The sequence below is a fragment of the Cydia splendana genome, chromosome Z (assembly GCF_910591565.1).
Source record: "Cydia splendana chromosome Z, ilCydSple1.2, whole genome shotgun sequence".
Taxonomy (NCBI): Eukaryota; Metazoa; Arthropoda; class Insecta; order Lepidoptera; family Tortricidae; genus Cydia; species Cydia splendana.
Window position 1 is genome coordinate 20,518,395 of NC_085987.1, and position 23,143 is coordinate 20,541,537.

At 36.2% G+C, this 23,143-nt stretch overlaps 1 protein-coding gene and 1 long non-coding RNA gene across 2 annotated transcripts in view; one reads left to right on the forward strand and one right to left on the reverse strand.

Annotated features, from left to right (window-relative positions):
• The window catches only part of LOC134804937 (uncharacterized), a 225,283-nt gene that overhangs the window by 48,807 nt on the left and 153,333 nt on the right, over window positions 1-23,143 (forward strand). The window lies entirely within an intron of this gene.
• LOC134804882 (uncharacterized) overlaps window positions 1-23,143 on the reverse strand; it is an 83,301-nt gene that overhangs the window by 41,452 nt on the left and 18,706 nt on the right. Inside the window, exons 6-9 of the mRNA XM_063778189.1 lie at window positions 19,194-19,260; window positions 18,325-18,371; window positions 10,507-10,537; window positions 10,338-10,414 (exon numbers count right to left, since the gene is read on the reverse strand). Coding sequence (XP_063634259.1) covers window positions 10,338-10,414; window positions 10,507-10,537; window positions 18,325-18,371; window positions 19,194-19,260 — 222 coding nt within the window. The remainder of the gene's footprint in view (window positions 1-10,337; window positions 10,415-10,506; window positions 10,538-18,324; window positions 18,372-19,193; window positions 19,261-23,143) is intronic.

The window sequence follows — 23,143 nt, forward strand, 5'->3', positions numbered from 1 at the left end:
GTTTGCTTAAAGGCATTTATAGCAGCTAGTTCAAAATCTAGTGTAATTTTAGTTGGCTTCCAACCAGAAATCTGCTTCTTAATCAACTTGAGTAACAATTTATATGTTGATGTTTTCTTGTTCGGTAAAAGAGCATAAAATATAGGAGTAATTGTGTGATTTTGATCATCATAGCCGTGTATTGTATACAATTGATGGAACCCTTTTGGGCAACTCTTAAAAGTGACATCAGCAAAAAAGTGAGTAACATTTTTAATTTTCGTTTTCATGTCATTATTGCAAAAAACAATCATTCTTAATTCCTTACTTTCGTCAATATAATCACAAAGTAGCATTTTTTCGAATTTCTTTGGCACTGTAACGTCAAGTGTACGTGTAAAGCGTAATCTCTTGGCACCAACTATTTTATTTCTTTCAGCATATAAGCCTGTTTTCACATTGTTAAACTATGGTATTAGAGCTACTAACTCAAATCCGTCATTTTTGAGGTCACGAATCATGTCATTATATTGTTTTGGAATTGACTCAAAATTGCAGCTTGTTTTCCGTTTGAGATCATCCATTTTTTTTAATAACATTTTTACCGCTGTCACCCAAACACCCCAGTGTGTGTGCACTATGATTCACAACTTCGTTACGACAATTTGAGGTAATATTACCCTTGCATCCTTTTGTTGTGAAACATTTCCAGAACGAGTTCTTATTAACGTAAATCTTTTTTCGGTGATACTGACGATCATTGTACCTACAGCAATGACACTCCGCCCCTTTTCGTACTAATGAATACAATATCACTTGTAGGATATACATTTGAAGTAGACATTATGAATACCCGCCCGGGATGTAAGGGCGTGATCACTGGACGCTTGATTATCAATCACTCGTAGTCGCTCGTAAACGCAATAAATACTAGATAATGTGCATCACTGAATCTTAAAACGAGTATAATTATATGTATGACGAACAGATGACAAATCTGTCAAATAAACATTCATATTTTTAAATAACACCTTTAAACTTTTGTCTATAGGTATTACTAAAAAGTCTGTTTGATTTTAGGATATTCTAGATGTCACGTAATGTCTAGCTGTGAAATGAGAAATGAAAGTCTTATTTGGTAACCAGTTGTAAACTAAGACATTTAATTCCTTTCCGACAACTGGTTGCGAAACTCCACTGTCATCTACGGTAGTTGTGGATCAGGAATAGAATTTCTTTTTGGGCAACTAGTTGCGTAACAAGATTATTTCTTATTTTTCAACAACTGGTTGCGAAACTTGGTTGCCAAAACGGCCGGAGGGATATTTTTATGTACCTACGTTTGATTTTTAGGGTTCCGTACCTCAAAAGGAAAAAACGGAACCCTTATAGGATCACTCGTGTGTCTGGCTGTCTGTCTGTCTCAGCCTATTACCTCCGTAACTACTGAACCAATTAAGTTGAAATTTGGTACACATATGTAAGTCTGTGACCCAAAGACGGACATGTAACGTCAATAAATGAATTTTAAACACAGGGCGCACTTTTGGGGAGTAAATGAGAAAATTAAAAAACAAAGTTTTGCAAACTATATCAAGTTATATATCAAATGAAAGAACTCATTGTGAGAATCTTAAATATATTTTTTTATAATTTTAAGGCAAAAAATGACCATTGGCCTCTAATTGGGTCTAAAATTTTGAAAAAAATACACAAAATAGGTCTTTACCTATAGATCACAGGAAAACCTATTAGAAGTGTGCAGTCAAGCGTGAGTCGGACTTAATTACAAATTTTTGATCCGACCCTTACGGGTTTTTTTAAAGACATTCACGTTTCACATCAAAAAATACATTGTTAAAAATTTTGTAATGTACGGAACCCTTGGAACGCGAGTCCGACTCGCACTTGCCCGGTTTTTTCGCCTTGTATCCGTGTCTGACTGTCGTTTTGGCCACATAACTAAGTTTACACAGTCTTTCATGTTGATATATTAAGTTTCTCATATGTACATCGTTGCCTTAAACATGGAGTATAATTCCTACAGCACAGTGTTAACTGACGGTTTTATAGTTAGGTACCTACTTTCAGTTGTTTAAAATATGACACGAAAACTGTTTCTGATAAACTGTGGGCATTTCTCTTTGTTTTTCAGATACTAAAATTTTCATAAGCAACCATTATTATGTACTTCGCCTTTGACGTCAATTCTGTTTACGTTGTCAATTCCAACTCCTACGATTACAATTAATAATAATTCAATTTTTTCGTCGGTATTTTCGTCGGAGCCCACATTGAATAACAAAATCAACAACGCACAATAAATCCTATAAAACAGAATTATAGAATGAAATATTTTCATTTTTGCCTCCTAACAATTAAAAAAAAAATACCTATGCGTGTTGAGTAGGTACCTAGATATTTTTACCACTAACATTTAAATGAAATATTTTGAATGTTTATATGTGTAGTTAATTTTTTAATTTTTAATTATTGGAATTTGTGAATAATGTCTTATTTATTATGTTCATGTTGAATTAATATATTTAAACTGCGAAATACAGCAAACATCGTTCAGTGTTTTTTTTTATAGGCGTAGTGGCAGTAGGTTATTACGAACCATGAAGCAAATACTGCCTAATTTTTTTTTAATGGCTGAATGCCATGATGTAGTGTTACAAACATCTGTGAAATGGAAATAAAAAAACCGGACAAGTGCGAGTCGGACTCGCCCACCGAGGGTTCCGTACTTTTTAGTATTTGTTGTTATAGCGGCAACAGAAATACATCATGTGTGAAAATTTCAACTGCCTAGCTATCACGGTTCATGAGATACAGCCTGGTGACAGACGGACGGACGGACGGACGGACGGACGGACAGCGGAGTCTTAGTCATAGGGTCCCGTTTTTACCCTTTGGGTACGGAACCCTAAAAAAGGACGGTGCCGGTCTAGGCCTGCAATTTTGTATGAAATTTCAATAAAGACCTATATCTTCTAAAATAAAATTTTGAAAATCTTAACTATTTATTGAGAATAACATATGACTGAGTCATGTACTTAACTTTATTTTTTTGCCGATGGCCTCAAGCACAACTCCTTTAGCATGACTGACACAACCAAAACCTTACCTAAATATCACCATTGTTTCCTAAGTTACTGGGGTTACGCATGACTGATGGCTGATGAAGGCGATGATTCATGTACTTACAATAGTTTTCAAATTCAAATGCATAGAAATTAAGCCACGCGTATGTCATGTAATTCAACTTACATGCCCTCGTGTGACCATATGTGACGTTCCACGGGAAAAGGTACCTTATGAGGGTTTCTAGTTTCGGAGATATTAAATGTTTTGTAAAGAGGTGAAAAAATGCTCAATTTTTTTTTATTGTGTGATCTGAAACCTTAATGCCTAACGTTTGTTTACCTGTTTTTATTTTTGTTATAAGTTAGTTATAAGCCTAGTAATGTCGTCTCAGAGTTTAGTAGAAAAGGTACCTTATGGAAAAAAGATTGAAAATTCCCAAAAAAACTAGTCAATACGGGAAAAGAAGTTTGGTAGAGAACTGTATTAGCATTCTTCAAAACTAATTTGATAATTTCAGTTCTGGTTGGGGCGCCTCGCAAATATTATAACCGTACATAGACCGACAGTACAAATCCAAGTAGACTGCTATTATACCAAAGTTACTCTCGTCAAGTCTTTCTTAACTAGAATAATCTTCATTTGGTTTGGTCGCATGCAGTAAATCAGCCATTGGTTTGCTGAAAAATGCCAATACCCGACGCATTACCTTATGGAATATCTGAGGTCATTGAACCTCAATGCCGCTTATCTTCAATAGCAACCGAAATATATTATTGATAAGAAATAGACGATTTATACCATCTTAACCCCAAAATATTATTAGTTTATCCTAACTGTTCCATCATCATCATGCCTCATCATGTAACTTGACCACAAGGTACCTTTTCATTACATACAAATTATTGGTCTTTTTTAAGATTATTATGACGAAGAACTAATTAAATTGGGGGCAGTTTAATGTAAATTAATATTTTCTATTCATAAAAGATAAACTATAATATGATTGATATTTTGTAGTGATGTATTATTATAGTTAGGGAGGCGAGGTAGCTAAATGGCGTAATTCAACGGCGCCGTCGAGAGCTATCAAAATCGAAAGATAAAATAATTTCGAAAAGAAAAGCTCGTATGGCAAAAACCATTTTAGCGGTGGGTTTGGCGTGTACGGTTTTTCAAAAATGTAAAAAAAAACAGTTACTTGGGCATTCTCGAGCGCGTCAGATATTCATACTACGTATGCCCCGAGTGCCTCTGATAACAACGGTATACTAATCTGCCGGTTTGCGTGGTGGGGGTAGGCATATAAAGTAGTCAAAAATGCAAAAAAAAAAAATTTACTCGAGCGCGTCAGATTTTCGGAAGGGGTGTTAAGTAGGCCCCAAGGAAGCTTCCTTTAAAAAAACTGACGATTTCGGCGTGACGATAAGTTACGATGAATTTTTGAAAATGCAAAATAAAAAAGTTTTTTTGAAATACTCGAGCGCGTCAGATTTTCATAGGGGAGGTTTATCTCGGTATCCTGAAAGCATATTTTTTTAATCTGACAAAAATGTTGGTGGGTTCTCTTAATCTGACCGAAAAAGGTTTTTTGGTTTCTTTTTTTTCCTTTCTTTCTCCTTGATATAACGGGGAATTTAAGAATGACAATGTTTGACTCGACAGCGCAAAGCTGTTCAGTGTTTTTAGAAATATCTGCCGGGATTTTGATCGCTGTAAACCACTTGTAGCATTGCGCATGGTATGCTGCATCTCCCGATGCATCATCGGGAAGTTTCAGATTGTCATACGTCGTACGTGATTTTCTGACGCTCGGTTTGTTTTGGCGATATTCAAACACTGTCTTACACTTTTTCAAAGTTTCTGTAGTAAACGTCGCAAATTTAGCAGTCAATAGTTCCGAACAAAATACACACTTCCTTTGATTATCACTCATCACGAAAATCTTACCACAAAAGTCGATAAAAACATATTGAATAAACTGTGAGCTCGAAATACGCAAGTGTATAGTACACGTGTGCCGGATGCCGGCTGTTATATTAGAACCATTATAACATATTTATAATTAATGTACTTTTATTCCGAATGTTCAGATGACATTGACATTTTGACATCATAGAGTAAAGTAAGTATATAGATCGAGGTTGATAGTAAGTATATAGGTTGAGGTTGACATCGTTCGCGACTTATATGCCGCAACGCGTTCTTAGGAAGACGAAATGGCTCCTCCACACTTCCGGTCATGCGGAAACCGGCAGATTTTGTATTTTTAGTAAGTTTTAGATTATATTCTTCAAAATAAAAAATAAAAAAATCGCGCTCGAGAATGCCGGGTTAACGTTTTTTTTTTACAAGTTCGCGACCCTATAACTCGGCGGCGTCAAGGACTTATCGTCAGATTAGTTAAATTTAGTCTTTAAACACTAAAATCAACCCCCAATATCTTAATCTGACGCGCTCGAGTATTTCAGACTATCCATTTTTTTTTTACTAATCTGATCGTCTATCCTAGGCGCGCGTCACTACATATAGAGCTAAATACTTTACAAGGTTGTTCTATTAGGTCTAAGGTATCTCTCATATCTTAAACTGCCACGCTCGAGTATTGCAGAAAATTCCCCTATTCGCCTCCCTAACCATTAGATTTATTTCCATAAGGTACCTTTTCGTAAATGTATGGAGCAAATACTGTTATTGTTATGTAAGTTTAAAGTGGCATTAGGGGTTAAATATAGTATTTAGTTGGGGTTTTAGGATTTATTTCATTTGAATGACAGAATTTCTTTCATATGTGCTCAGAAAAATTGATTGTGTGTCACATTAAAAGTAAAAATATTCAATTTTGTGATTTTATATGAAAAAGTCAGAAAATACATTTTCACCTCTAAATCGGTATTGTTTTTTGCTTAAACTGTCTGTCAGTGTCGTTTTCTAATAGATAAAATTTAAATCTTGAGAGCTCATTGCATTCAATCGTGAAAATGAAATAAAACTTTATTTTCAAGAGATTGGTTAGTATACACATAAATCAGTCGATATCAAAAGTTTCTATTTGCATTACAGAACAAGTCGCAATATTTTTTTAATCTCAGATATATAAGGCATTATTATTTGTAGTCAACTATGTAACTTACTTCAGGAACATAGTTTTTTAGGCGGCTAAACTTAAAACTTCTCTATCGTAAAGTTGCTCATTTCACAACATTATTTTCAAAAAATCATATCTCTGTAACTACGCAACCTAGAAGGTTGATCTTTTGTGTTATCGATAGCTTATTTATTGTAGATTACTGGGGTATGCATAACTCTATACCCGCCATAAGGTACCTTTGACCGTGGGACGTCACATATAGTATACATAGAAGAGTTGGACATGCGAAACTCCTTAACTCGAATAAAATGAAAACTATGCAATTTTTTTATTTATTTGAGCCTAGAGGGTCCCACTGCTGGGTAAAGGCCTCCCTCCTCCCTTTCCACGTATCCCGGTCTAGACTCGTCTCCCACCAGTTCCTGTCAAAGGCGTCGAGGTCATCTTGCCAACGCCGTCGAGGATTGCCGCGACCTCGGGTTCGATTCAATTAGTTATATGGAAAAAATTTAAGTCCCCTATTCAGTGACCATAATATATCAATATCACTCAGGTCAACGATAATAGCATTTCAATTATTAAAACTTTAAACGTAATTATCTCGAAACTCATGTCTTAAAAGTTACATGTGTTTGATGTGTTGCGCGTGACACAGTAGGAGACCGACAGACAGACGTGGGGGAATTATAAGGGTTCCTAGTTATATAATTATAGGGTAATGTGGTCAGTAAAGTTACCTACCCTAAAAAGCCACAATAGTTTTCTAAGTAGGTATACAATTGTTTATAGTTAGCTCACCTTTGGCCTGAAAAAGGTAAAGCACAAAGGTTTTACACATTTCATGCACATAAAATAATCAACGTGATTTTGTAACTAGGTACATCATCTCCTGGGGCTAATAGTAAGCGTTAGACCGTTGGGTGGTATGAAATATGTAATTATTAATATAATTATACACGGTGTCTCATTCAAAATGGATCAAACGGAGGAATATATATTAGATTACAATGTATTTGAACAGCTACGGTGTAGTGGTAGACGTGTAAGTATAGTGCGATGAATTCTATCGACAAGTCACCCCCATACCTATTTTTTCGGTTCTGGCCTCGAATGTCCATTTTTCCAAATGCCCAGTCCCCGTGCGTCCAATTCCTTGAACGACCAATCCCCGTATGTCTAATTACCTGAACGACCAATCCCCGTATGTCTAATTACCTGAACGTCCGATCCCTGTATGTCTAATTACCTGAACGTCCAATCCCCGTATGTCCAATTCCTTGAATGCCTCCTCCTCGTACGTCCAATTACCGGAATGTCTAATATCTGATTCCCTGTACGTCCAATCTTTGTATGTCTAATGACCCAATTGACCGTTTCGTCTGTGATGAAACATCAGAACCTGGCTGGACGTCTAGTAGAGTAACAAATAGTCCGTGTGCCTACGAAATTCGCCACATATTGTTGGCCTACTATTCAGGTGACACTAAAAACCGTTTATTTACGAAATTGTAGAAAATTAAGAAATAAAATATTTTTACGAAAATAAAACATGGCTTTTATCTTTATTTTCTGAATTTTGATAATAAGTAGTTGCATTTTTTCAAAGCATTGATATAGAATAAGAGAACAGGATACACAATCAGCCCAAAAAAGTGGGGCCCATCGGAAGCTGCCCGGGCAGCTTACTGTCGCATTATTTTGTGGCATGGCTCAAACTGATATGAAAATATTTGCGGTTTATAAGGGGTTTATTTTAAATTTTTAAAATTTATTTTTTAACGTCAACTGTACCTACAGAAAGTACGTTCATTGTCGTCGTGTAAGGCAATCCAACGTATGTAAATCCTTATCGAATTGCACCAAAGTCATGGTATGCTTCAAAATTTGGCTTGGCACCGACTTCAAACATATCAGTTGGTAACGCATAGACATAAAAAGGATAATATTTTATTTCATCCTTTTTGAAGTCGGTTTCATTTTTTTTATAAAAAGTTTTTATTTTACCATTTTTAGTTTTAACGCATTGTTAAGAGCGCGACGCATGAATGAAAAACAAGATCATGTTTAACACTAAATTCGTGTACCTATTACTTTAGTAAATATGTAATCAGGAATTTTCTCGAGTCCGTCTGGGAAATTATAATTCCTGTCAACTAAATCCATCCGCCCGCCCCGCCACTGACCCAATCCCTCAGCCCCCCGATCACTCAACCTCACAGCACATCAACCCCTGATCCAGGAACCCCTCGATCCTGAACCAGCAACCCTTCAACCGCCATTCCCCGACCCCTTAATCCCTGACCCCTTAACTCCTAACCCTAACCCCCGATCAGTAGCCTTACCAGCTTACCACGAGTTTGACATTGATATATTCGCTAGCATGTGTGTAACTTACTTCCTATGCACCTCGCTCGTACTAACCTTAGTGTGAGCGAGATGCATAAAAAGTTACATATACACATAGATGCATAAGACGTTAGCGAATATGTCAATGTCAAACTCGTGGTAAGGCTACAGTTGCAGTACATCAAATTGGTGGTTTTCGGAAGCAAATGCTCGAGTTACTTTAGAAAACCCCGAAATCACTTAACACGTGCCTTTAAAAATTGAGGAGTTCCCTCCATTCCTCATGGATTCCATCATCAGACCAGAACCAAAAATAATACGGAAACACCTTGGAGGTAACTTCTTCCAAACAAAAAAAGAATTACTCAAATCGGATCACAGGTACCTAATCACTGAACATACTTGTAACATTTAAAGAAATCATCATCATTATCATCAAAATAATCATCATCATCAGGTCTACTTCATCAAATTGGTGGTTTTCGGGAGAAAATGCTCGAGTTGCTTAAGAAAACGCCCAAAACACTATGCATGTGCCTTTAAAAATTGAAGAGTTCCCTCAATTCCTCATGGATGCCATCATCAGAACAGAACCAAATTAAAATGAGACCAACTCGGAGGTAGCTCCTTTCAAACAAAAAAATAATTACTCAAATCGGACTACGCATGTCGGAGTAATCGGTGAACGTACATAGAAAAAAAAATAGCCAGAACCGAATACAGAACCTCCTCCTTCTATGAAATTGAAGTCGGTTAAAAAGTAAGTTAAATGAGTGGTAAATGTACATTTCCATGAACGCATAAGACCGTGAAGTAAGTAAAATAAAGGTATCAACTAAAAAGGTATCCGTTGGTAATGGTACACAAATGAATAACATTCAATACTAGGTATATTTTTGAAACGGTACCGTTAGAGCAATTTCCGTCCTACGTCTACGTCCGATCCGACTCCGTGAAACCCAGTACCCGTTGTTGTAGCCGTAGATCTATTTCCATGGTGATATGGACATTCAGGGAATTGGACATTCGATAAACGGACATTCGGGAATTAGACATTCGAAGAAAATGGACATTTAAGGAATTGGACCTTCGAGCAAATGGACATTCCGGGAATTGGACCTTCGAGCAAATGGACATTCCGAGAATTGGACGTTTGAGCAAATGGACATTCCGGGAATTGGACCTTCGAGCAAATGGACATTTGGGAAATTAGACATTCGAGGAAAATGGACATTTAAGGAATTGGACATTCGAGGCCGGAACCATTTTTTCTCAACCAATTTTACCTGTTTGGTAGCCAATATTTTTTGCATAAGTTTGTACATTCTCCTATTTTCTTACAATATACCGCAGTTTGCGCTCATATAAATGTCTGTGTAATATTTAAGAATCTTTCAGCTTACTAAGGCAACTTGTAGTGGATTTTAAAATCCTAAAATTAAAGTATGTTGCCGGCATGCTATTTAAATATCTCTCATTTTCAAAACACTTACTTATTTGGATTTTTCAATCATCACGAAAATATGATCTTAATCTACAGATTTGCAACATACTTTATACTAAGCACTACGCGATCGAATTTCTAAAATTAAAGCATAGGACGTTTAGGTTGTGAAGTACGACTTGCGTTAAACTTTTGAAATCATTCAATGCATTTTTAACGTAATAAACCGCAAATCCGAAAGGCAAATGTTATTTTTTTACAAAAATCTGAAATAATTCATCACTATAGACTATTTAGTAGACGAGGTACTATGAGCGAAGGACACTGTCTAGTACGACATCGGTGGACTACGTTATGTAGGTACTAAGTTAGCAGAGTCATTTTTTTTACCTGTGCCGGTAGTTCCGTTTAGGATTTATCTTATTTAATATGTCAATGATCAATTTCTTTGCTTCGCTGTCCCTCACCTAGAAAAGAATGTTATAATGGTAAAAAAAACATTATTTTTGTTCATAATGTTAACAATTAATAAAAATGATTAAAATTAATTCAAATTTACCGAGTCTAAACTAACAGGTACGAGATAAAATCTGAAATTATACAAAACATTAATAGGTATTTTATTATAATACCAAAGGAATTGTGTACCTTATTCATCCATTCATCCATCCCATATCTTATTCATGTATCGTAGTTAGATACCTAAGTTCTCTAAATTGAGTAGGTATATTAGTTTTATCAATAATTTTCTTTTTAGATTTAACATTACATTTAAATTAGTAATGATATATGGATCTGTTACGTGATTGCCAACTTTTTCATTTTTCCTACATTTCGAAGAGTTAGTATAACTATGTTCATTTTGACTACTTTTCAACTCCTCTATACTGATAGTTACATTTCGCCATCTTTACCATTTGGCTAACTTTTAACCTTCCTCATATGATTTGATTATTTTTGCCGAATAATAAACTTGCCCATATATTTTTTCTCACATTGCAATATTATTTTACAAACGTGTTATACATATGGGTAATTAATAAATTTGAATATAGTTTTTGTACATGAGTATAATAACAATATTTATGAATATTAAATAATAACAATAACTAGCGATAATCCTTCGTACTTATATATTTATTTCAGAACAGAGGATACAGTGAAATTTATAATTTCTAGAATATTTTTAATAATATTAATTATATCTTGCATGTGATACATATTGAAATCCCTTAAATTGCCGTCGGCATTTGATATTTCCTCCCAGACAACATCAGTAGTCATATCCGTGCTCAGGTGGAATGAACATGCTCTCGTCATCGGGGATATATATAAATTATATTTGACTAAATAAGAGACTTGCCTTCAACATATATGGGACATCATGCAGTTCTATATTAGGGCAACCGCCAAATATACAGTTCGTCCACTCGGGTGTTCTTCTAAGTGCCAGAGGTGTCTCATTTTCATTTACTGGAGGGCTCAGAAATATACCGCTCATCTTCAAAATAGATTTGTACTTTTATATTAGGTAATGTACTTCTTTTACTTTTGAGATTGTCACTATTGACATTGATATTTTATTTTAAATATTCATTATGTCAACTATTATTTAAACAATGTTAGCATGTAAAAAGGTCTTTGACGTCACATAACCTGGAGGCTACGAATGACTTTACTATAAAGTTTTACTGCGATTTCCTTCTTTATTTATTTTTCTACATTATGCGTCAATTCAATAAAAAAAATGTGTCATATTTGAATTAATAGTTCTAACGCGACTGACAGGCCTGCATTTTGTTTCCTGTCATAATATTGTTGCTATTAATATCAAAATGAGTGCGGTATTTTCGAAAAATAGTAAAGGAAATGATGTACTGTGGTTGTCCGGATACCGTCACACATTTTCCAAGAAAAATCATAACTCTTCTATATGGCGTTGTCAAAATCGAAAGTGTAAAGGTAGTTTGACTTGGGTTGAAGATAATACGGTATCAAGAGTAACACTCCATCAATGTGAGCCAAATTTTGATGATTTTCGTCGAGAGAAAATTATGTGTGGTTTTCGAAAGGCGGTATGTGAAAATCTTGGCCCGATACCAAAAATTTACAAAGATTTTTTGAAAAAGTATAGAGAACGGGAAGAATACGATCACATATTACCTGATTTTGAAAAAGTTAAAAACTCACTTTACAGGACAAGAAAACAATATTTACAGTTGGAAAAATTTACGTTTGTGTGAGTACTGGCCACGGGACTCTCGCCGCCGAAAGAAGTATCAATCCTCGAATGACATCAATTCAAATATATCTTTCTGTTATTGCTGTCAATCATTCATTCATTGTATGCGAATAAATAACATTGTGCCTGTGCTCCGTAATTTCCCTATTTCTCCAGCTGCTCTCTCATATTCCCTCACAAATGGTAGCAGAGCGTGGTTCCTGAAACGCCGCGCCTGGAAATAATCGAGATGGCATCGACAAGTTATAGAAATATTGAAACATTGAGCAAGTCAAATTATACAAGTCAAATTATACAAGCGCAAGCCGTCCTGATAAAAAACGATTATTGGGACATCGTCAGTGGCGAGAAAGTATTGTTACCAGAAGCGGATGAGACGACGAAGTCAACATTCACCAAGGAAGATTTGAAGGCAAGGGCTGAAATTTTTCTTTTGCTGTCACCTTCCGAACTAAAACAAGTGAAGACCTGCACGTCATCAAAAGCCGTATGGGACAAATTAAAAGCGATTTATCAAAGCACCGGCCCTGCGAGGAAAGCAACCTTGCTAAAACAATTAGTTCTAAAACGGATGACCACAGAAGAAGATATCCGTGATCACTTAAATAATTTCATGGACATCAAAGACAAGCTAGCCGACATGGACATAAAAATACCGTCGGAATTGCTAAGCATAATGTTACTCTACAGTTTGCCAACAACATATGAAAACTTTCGCATCGCAATTGAATCAAGAGACTCCCTGCCCGATCCTGACGACCTGAAGGTAAAAATTCTTGAAGAATATCAGGCCAGGAGTGCCAGTGAACAACCAGAGAGCTCCGAAGCGTACCATTTCAAGAAAAAGAACTCGAAACCGTACTGCAAGAGCTGCAAAAAGAAAGGTCACACTACTGAAGCATGTTGGAACAAGAAGAAGACTTCAAATGAGAAAAAGAACAGTAAACAGACTAGCAACTTCAACGTCTGTCTGAGTACCGTAAATTCAAGCGCCAGAGAAGACATTTGGTGTTTAGATAGCGGCTGTTCTTCCCACATTTGTGGCGACAAATCTAAATTCTCCAACGTAACTTCAGAAAACGGCACGCTCAAGTTAGCACCAAAGAAATGCACAAGTAACATTGAAGGAAAAGGAAGAGTAACAGTCAAGACAGAAAAGGGTGATGGTTACAACATAGATGACACCTTATTCGTTCCTGACGTATCAGTAAACCTAATGTCCGTTGGAAAGATTACCGACAAAGGATTTAAGGTAATCTTTGACAAAAACAAAGCTCTTATCACGCGGATGAATGGCAAAATATTACTGACAGCTCAGAGAAGAGATGAACTGTACTACCTAAAATTCATGAAAGAAGCAACTGCAAACTACACACCCAAAGGGCATTGTGACATCATGGAGTGGCATTTAAAACTTGGCCACATAAATGAAAAGGACCTTAACAAGATGGCCGCAGATAACCTTATGTACGGATTGAACCTACGTAAAGAAAAATTAGACACCTGCGAGACCTGCATCAAAGGCAAAATGTCAAGATTACCTTTCACAAGACATGATGATCTCTACACGACGCAACCGCTAGAAATCATACACAGCGACGTTTGTGGACCCTTCGAATGTGAGTCACTGACAGGCTCAAGATATTACGTCACATTCATTGATGATTTTACCCGCTACTGCTACGTATACTTCATCAAGAAGAAAAGCGACGTATTCAAATGTTTCCAAACTTACAAAAATGAAGTTGAGACGCTCCATAACAAGAAGATTCGACACCTGCAATCTGACAACGGGACAGAATATCGCAGTAAGGAGTTCGACAACTTTCTCGCTTCGCATGGCATTCAAAGAAGATTGACCACTGCTTACACGCCCCAAATGAACGGGATAAGCGAAAGGAAGAATCGTTCTTTGTTAGATAAAGCCAGATGCCTGTTGATAGACGCCAATGCTCCCCAAAAGCTCTCGGCAGAAGCGGTCTCTACGGCAAACTACCTTATAAACCGTAGCCCTTCGAAAGCTTTAAATGGCATCATACCGTTCACGAAATGGATGAACAAGACACCGTCCGGAAACCATCTTCACGTTTTTGGCAGGAAGACCTTCGTATTGAAAAAGAACAGACGAGGTAAACTGACACAAAAAACCAAAGAGGGTGTATTTATAGGATACTCGTTGACCTCAAAAGGCTACATAATCTATATGCCCGAAGATGACGACGTGGTGATAAGCAGGGATATAAAGGTCATAGAAAAAATGTATTATGAAGATGAAAATACAGACTATGAAGGCCTTGTACGCAAAGAGGAGCGCAACACAAAGAAACCTGAAAAAGGAAACAGAAATAAACATCAGAATAGTCATGACAGACGACAAATAGAGGTAGAAATCACGGAGCACAGGCATCACAGGCCCCCTCAAAATTCCAGTGATATCCGCTCAAGAAAACAGGCACAATGCAACAGATTCCATTCAAGAAGACGAGCCAGAAGAAGCAGATAACTTCGATGACGCTCCAGAGGTTGCTGAGATGCCCGAAAACGAAAGGCAGATACCTGAGAACGAGAGGCAAATACCTGAGAATGGGAGGCCCCAAAGAGAAAGGCACCAACCTTCATGGTGGAAGGACTTCATACTAGGTGACAGAGAAGAATATCACATGCTCACGGAGATAAGCAACCTTTTTGACGAAAATGAAAATGACCAATACTGGCATGATGCAATAAAAGCTGAAATTCGAGCACATGTCAAAAACGGGACTTGGAAGATCGGAAAGAAAACCAAAGATATGAAAGTTGTTGATTACAAAATGGTACTTAGAAATAAAATTGGACCCGATGACAGCATTACTAGAAAAGCAAGACTTGTTGCACGGGGCTTCACACAACGACCAGGTATCGACTACAACGAAACATACGCTCCCGTTGCAAAATTAAGTTCGATCAGATCTGTCATTAGCATCGCTATGGAAGAAGGGTTACAGTTGAACTAGATGGACGTAACAACGGCGTACCTAAATGGAGAACTGGAAGAACAAATCGTTATGAAATATCCAGACTACCTAGAAGATTATCTGACAGAAATTATGGTTGAAGAAAGTACAAAAGATGATTTAACTATCTTCAATAAGACGAAGGACATGCTGATAGACATAAAGAATACTCCAAAAGAGAAAGTATGCTGCCTTATTAAAGCACTTTATGGACTCAAGCAGGCAGGGAGGCAGTGGTACAAGAAGCTCGACACAGAATTAAAAGACATTGGATTTAAAGCATCAGAGGCTGACCCATGTGTATACGTACTAGAGAAAAGAGGAGCCAAAGTCATAATAGTCATTTATGTCGACGATCTACTAATTGCCTACTCAAGTCCAAAGATACTTAATGAAGTCAATAATCTACTAAACTCCAAATTCGATATGAAAGATTTGGGAAGACCGAAGAGGCTTATCGGCATAGACGTGTCATATAAGAAGAACGAAATAAAAATAAACCAAGAAAAGTTTATTGAAGACACGCTTAAGAAATTTAGAATGGAAGACTGTAAACCAGTATCCACGCCATTGGAGCCCGGTCTTAAATTAGAAAAAAGCGAAATGGAGGAGACTCAGCATCTGCAGCTCCCTTACAAAAACCTGATAGGTACACTCATGTACATAGCAGTGGCGACACGACTCGATATTATTTTCGCCATAAGCTACTTATCACAATTTAATGATTGCTATAACGAAGAGCATTTTAAATGCGCTAAAAGAGTACTTCGTTATTTAAAAGGAACAAAGAGTGTGGGCCTGACATTTAAGAAAACCGGCAACGATTTGCATGGAATGGCCGACGCAGACTGGGGCTCATGTAAGCTCGACCGAAAGTCGTTTTCAGGCTATTGTTACAAGTATGCTGGTACATGCGTAAGCTGGATGTCAAAGAAACAAAAGAGCATTGCCTTGTCAACAGCAGAGAGCGAGTACATTGCATTGACTGAAGCCGCGAAGGAAGCCATCCACTTGAAGAACCTTTACAAGGACCTAGGGGCTAACTACGAGCGCATAGTCATCCTAAATGACAATCAAGCTGCCCTAAAGCTAAGCCAAAATTCAATGGTAACTTCAAAGTCGAAGCACATTGATTTGAAGATGCACTTCATCAGGGACTGCATCCAAGAAGGAGCAATAGAGGTGAAGTATCTGCAAACCGAGGATATGGAATCAGACCTTCTCACTAAGGCTTTGCCTGGCCCAAGGCTGATGAAACTGAGGATCAGCCTGGGGCTCCACTAACAGCTACGACAGTGCCGTGAAGAGGAGTGTGAGTACTGGCCACGGGACTCTCGCCGCCGAAAGAAGTATCAATCCTCGAATGACATCAATTCAAATATATCTTTCTGTTATTGCTGTCAATCATTCATTCATTGTATGCGAATAAATAACATTGTGCCTGTGCTCCGTAATTTCCCTATTTCTCCAGCTGCCCTCTCATATTCCCTCACAGTTTGGAGGGCTAAAATCTGTAAAAGTTTCTAAAAAATTAGCTGAAAATTTTTACTGGTCGAACACGGAACTGAGGATAAAATTATGGTTTTTGTAAGTCCTGAAGCAAAACGCAAATTGAAAGAAATCGAAGTATATTTTGGAGGTGGTCATTTCTAAAGTGTACCTGGCCCATTTAAACAACTCTTTACAATTCATGGAGACATCGGCAGTTCTACTGACAAAACTAAAATAGTACCAGTAATCTTTGCCCTCCTCCCAAACAAAGAAAAAAAGCTTATATTCGACTGTTTAAATTATTGGAAGTACATTTGCCCGACTTTCGACCGCAAGTTTACAACAGTGATTTTGAGATGGCTGCCGTTAACGCGATTAAAGAATGCTATCCAGACACCAATATCCATGGGTGTTTATTTCATTTTTGTCACGCTTTGAGGCAAAAGGCATTTGAACTCACTTTGGGACACACCGGAACACAAAAACATCATACGACTGTATGCGGCGTTAGCATATTTACCAACAACATGCATGAGTGAGGGATTCCTGACCATCAACTTTGAAACCCGAGATGATGATTCCTTGAAGTGGAATGACTTCATGGATTATTTCTTAAAGCAATGGGTGACTCCATCTATGATTTCATGCTATGGTGTACGGCACCGTACGATAAATTCCGCAGAAGGTTGGCATTTTCCATTAAACAAAGCAATTGCATATAAAGATCCAGAAATCCGCGTCCTTAAAAAAAAAGAAACAAAAGAGAAATCGAAATTTTCACGCATTTGTACAAGCCTTGAGGGATGAACGTGTACATTATGATTTCACTATTCGCTGCAACAATGTATATGTGCCTTATGGCAGAAAATGACAACTGAAAGACAGGGTTACAGATGAAAGAATATCGAAAATTACGGAACATTATTTGCTGGGTGACATTGATTTAAAAAAATGCTTAGAAAGGCTGTCTAAAGTTCGATTATTCAATAAGTTTTAAAGTATATTAACTTTTTAAGACACAAATATAACATACAGATAAATATGTTATTTTATTTAGCAGAAGAAATATAATATGTATTTTATGTTTTATTGGTAAATAAATAAACGTCAATAAATTTAATTTTGTCATTTCACTTTTATCTACGACTGTCTATAGATTGACAAACAGAGACTGTTAATGGGTCAATTTAATAACATTGGCAAATAAGGAAAAATAAAGTTAAATGACATAAAGTTGGCGAAATGTAACTATCAGTATAGATGACTTGAAAAGTAGCCAAAATGAACATACTTATACTAACTCTTCGAAATGTAGGCAAAATTAAAAAGTTGGCAATCACGTAACAGATTAAGCTATTAAAATCAGTAAAATAAATGAAGTATACTTAATCCATTATTTCCTTCTTTGATACATAGAGTCAATTTTACCCCTTTTTATTACGTCAGTGTTCGACGTTCGTGCCTTCATTCACTAACTTGCAAATAGTCCATTTATTACCTAAAGGGGCCCACTGATTAACAGTCCGCCGGACGGTATCGGCCTGTCAGTTAGAACAAAATTTTGACAGTTCCGAACAACTGACAGGCCGATACCGTCCGGCGGACTGTTAATCAGTGGGCCCCTTTACAATCAGTACAAACGAAACTTAACTTGAATTTTGGATGTGTTGTCGTCAAATCTGTAGGCCTGGGATTCACCTGTAAATTAAATACATACATAGTTTCAGAAATCAGAAATTTTATTTGCTTAAAACATGGTCACTATAAAGGTATTTATACAGAGGTATTGAGTTTCACGTGCGTTGTCATTAAAGATATAGGTACAAATATAAATACTTATTCTAGTATAAGTTATTGCATTATAAATTTTAATGGTAGGTACCTATAAAAATGTTAACTACACGCCTTAAATATAAAATTGATGACGTATTCAAGTAAGTTATTTTTTTAAACATAATATATCAATTATAATTTTTATTTAAATTTGTTACTAGCTTACCAACATGGCTGTGCAATGTACTTACCTACTTAATAAGATACATTTTAAGTAAGTATAAGTGTATGTATAAAAATAAATTGCTGTGCCCTTACAGGGTCTGGTAATATTGTAATATTATTATGAGGAATAAATATGTTTGAATTTCAAACAATTAATATGTGGGTTCTATAAACTGTTTTCAAAACACACAAATCGATATCGACGTCATTACCTACTACGCATAATAACATTTTCGAAAATAAGAAATTTGCGGTTTTTGAACGCATCATAGAGGATTTATTTTATGATATGTGTATAGTGTATAGATAAAATAACCAAACCTGATATGCGCCGCCAGCAGCGGCGATAGTAGCGCCGCAGAAAGAGAAGCCGAGACGTAAGGACGCACCCTGTCCAAGACTATACTTATACTGCCTTCTGCGTCTGACCCTTGATATAGGTAGTCGCTTATCGAGAGTATCTCATTTTGGTCGAAATTCAAGCTTTGATATCGTAATTCATATTTTCACACATGAATTTACCTCGGGGTAATCTGACAACATTCTTCTATTGGCGCTGTAAAGTATTCTACCACTTCTGCCACCGTATCTGCAAAAGAATAGTAGATTGTTAACCAAGGGTTGAAAGGCATCCATTTCTGTCGAGGTAGTTTGGCGCTCGAACGCAGTGAGAGCGCCAATAGTCCGAGACAGAAATGGTGCCTTTCACCCGAGTTAAACACTCTACTTTTCATATCGAATGCAAGGAAACCAAACAAGACAAGGCAATTTCGCAAAATCAGTAATTGAAGTACCTAATAGACCTACGGCCATGAATTTTTTCCTTGGGACTTACTTGCAATCGGAGACTTTACATGTGTGAAGATTAATAACCCCTAGCGAAAATCATTTAGATTGCAATATTTACGAAAACACACATTTATTAACAAACTGCAGTAATTTTAAAATTATTTGTTCATTATAGTATGAAAATCAGCGGGATTGCCTCTTACTTTTTAATTTTATACTTTTTCGTTCTAAAAGCCGCAACAGACTACCGGACCGCACCGCGACCTTGGTGCGCCGCACCACGTAATAACCAAGGATCGGACAAACGCCCGTCATTTAGGTAACATACCCCAGTTCCGTACAGTAGAGACTTCCTCGTTTTATGATGTTAACATATTTTATTTTTTAAGATTTATTAAATAACAATTTAACACAAAATATCATCTATTGAGCATTACTAATTCATCGATATTTACCTAATTAATATAGGATATCATCACACCAGATAAATACATACACATAGGTACTTAATTTTAATGACATTGTTTACTACTGGCCATTTAGATAAAATACGTAATATTTCTATCACACTTGTCACACTTTGACGTTGTCTCTTTAGAAACGTATTTTCTTTAAGCAATATAATTTCTTTTAATTACAAATTATGCCTCCCAGACGTCCGGCAAGTGAAAAATGTATACGATCATGGATTTCTTCCTATCCAGATTTATTTTTCGACGGATTTCAATTACGTTGCCGTATTTGTGATAAACGCCTGAGAACCTACCGGAAATCTGATGTTCAGGGTCATGTTGAGTCAAAAAATCACCTGAAGAACCGGAGTAATTCAGAATGCAACACAGATTTTTATATGGATTTGACAATTATGATGATATGTGCTAATATTCCCTGGTCTAAACTGAGCAACTATCATTTTAATACCTTTTTGCAAAAGTATTGTGGTGTCCGCGATATTCCAAGTGAATCAGTAATACGTAAAATTTATTTGGAAAAAGCCTATAAAATGACAATGCAAAATATAAGGAGTGAATTACGAGAGGCTGATAGTTTTTGGGTTTCTATTGACGAAACGCGTGACTGTTTGGGTCGAAAAATTGTACATTTTCTATTGATGCCTTTGAATTTAAACGCTGGTAACAGATTCTATTTAATAGCATCCAAGGTTTTGGAAACGGTAAATGGTGAAACTATTTATCAGTTTTATGAAAATACACTGAACTGGCTATGGACTGACTCTGCTGAAAATTACAAACGGAAAGTATTTATTTTTTCATCGGATTCTGCCAGTTACATGTTAAAGGCTGGAAAATTGTTGAAACGTGCATATTCTCAAATATTGCATGTAACTTGTTTCGCACATGGCCTTCATCGATTAAGTGAAGAAATACGTAATGGATTTCTAAATGCGGATAAGATGATTGCATATATAAAACAAATATTTTTAAAATCGGACTCGTAGAGTTAAATATTTCAGAGAACAATGTCCTGGTTTAGCTTTACCACCTAAACCAACAGTTATTCGATGGGGGACTTGGATCGAAGCCGCATGTTACTATGCAGAATACTTTGAACAAATAAAAAGGGTGATAAATGGTTTAAAAAACGAATCTTCCGCGATTCGAAAGGTTAAGAAATTAATAAAAATCCGAAGTCTAAAAAAAGATTTCCTGTTCATCAAAAGATATTTCCAAGTCATTCCACAAAAAATTCTTGAACTACAAAAGACGAAGTTACACATAAAAGATTCATTTAAAATTATTAAAGACATACATACTGTTTTACGAAATATTCCCGGGAGTTTTAGATCTAGAGCTATATCAAAATTTCAATCAATATTTAATAGGAATCCTGATTACGTCACCGTGAAAGAAATTCATGAAAAAATTATCTCCGAGGCACAAGCATATTGGAAGAACAATATACCAATGTCAACGATTACATATGCCCCTATGACGTCCGTAGACTGTGAACGGACTTTTTCAACGCATAAATGGGTCCTCAATTCACGTCGTTATAGGCTCACAAAAGAAAATTTAGAAAAAGTAATGGTTATTCTATTTTACTGGCGAAAGTAATTTTAGGAATGTTAATAATTAAGTACTTTTTCTTTGGATATAAATTATGGTACAATAAATGTATAAAATATATTTTTTTACTTCTTCTTCTTCTTCCTCGCGTTATCCCGGCATTCTGCCGCGGCTCATGGGAGCCTGGGGTCCGCTTGACAACTAATCCCATGATTTGACGTAGGCACTAGTTTTACGAAAGCGACTGCCATCTGACCTTCCAACCCAGAGGGTAAACTAGGCCTTATTGGGATTAGTCCGGTTTCCTCACGATGTTTTCCTTCACCGAAAAGCGACTGGCAAATATCAAATGATATTTCGTACATAAGTTCCGAAAAACTCATTGGTACGAGCCGGGGTTTGAACCCGCGACCTCCAGATTGCAAGTCGCACGCTCTTACCGCTAGGCCACCAGCGCTTTTTTTACTAACATAAGGAAGTCTCTACTGTACGGAACAGGGTTATACCACCCAAATGACGGGCGTTTGTCCGATCCTTGGTAATAACATAATAAAAGTATTTTAAATATTAAATAACAATTTAATTAATAATATAATAATTTTTTAACTTGTATTTTATTTTATTTTCATGATTATAGTGCTAAATAACTTTAAAAACTAATTTAATATCGTACAAACGTTTAACTGTGGCTGAATAAGATTCTGCCTTTGCTCATTTACGCAAGTGTAAGGTTTAAAAAAATATTTTTGGTGTATTCCTTTTGGTTCCCGCCTTATGAAATCGAGTAAATAGTATTCAACGAAAGAAATCAAGAATAATTTATTTTTAACAATTTACTTACATCATTTTTTATAAAAAAAAAGGATCAACGTGGGATTAGTAAAACTAAACAATTACCAATTGTTCCAAGCGAGGAAATAAAGACACTATTTTTCCATTTTGTTTCCACCCAGTTGTTCGTGGGACGGGGACGCAGAGAAGTACACCACTTTTCTGCGCTAGAGCATAAACGTATCACTTTCTGCGCACCTTTTAGAACAACAACGACCCACTTTCAGAGCATGAGATATGAAAACAATAATTGTTTAATGTCGCTTATTAAGTTTTCAAACCTGAGCTTCATGAAACTAATTTTGTATTTTTCGACTCTTTAGAGTTCAAACCAAACTAAGCTGACTTGATCATAGCCAAAATATGCTATGCTGCTTTACATCTTGAAAACGGCTAATTGCATGAAAAATTATTGAAAAACTTGTCGCAAATTTTATGGGACGTAATTAAATGATCAGTCGTTTGTAGACTTGATCTGCAAAAAAATTGCCATTAAATTATTTAAGCATACAAATATGTTGCTGACAATATATAAAAATCTAGCTACAACTCATGTTCAGCAAATAATTCACAAACGGTCAACATTATAAACCAATATCGGTCTGCTTCTGTTATACTCGTAATTTATCAGCTTAATAAATAGTTGAGCTGTAAAATTATTATTTGGTCAGCAAAATTTTAAAAATTGGTTGGCAGAAAAAACATATCTTAAGGCAGTTTAGTTGAAATGTATGCATATTAAAGGAATGGTTATGTGATATAATAAGGTGGGTTACGTTTGGTTTGAAAAATCGGCAGAGTTGTAGGCGGAGCGAAATCAGTCCA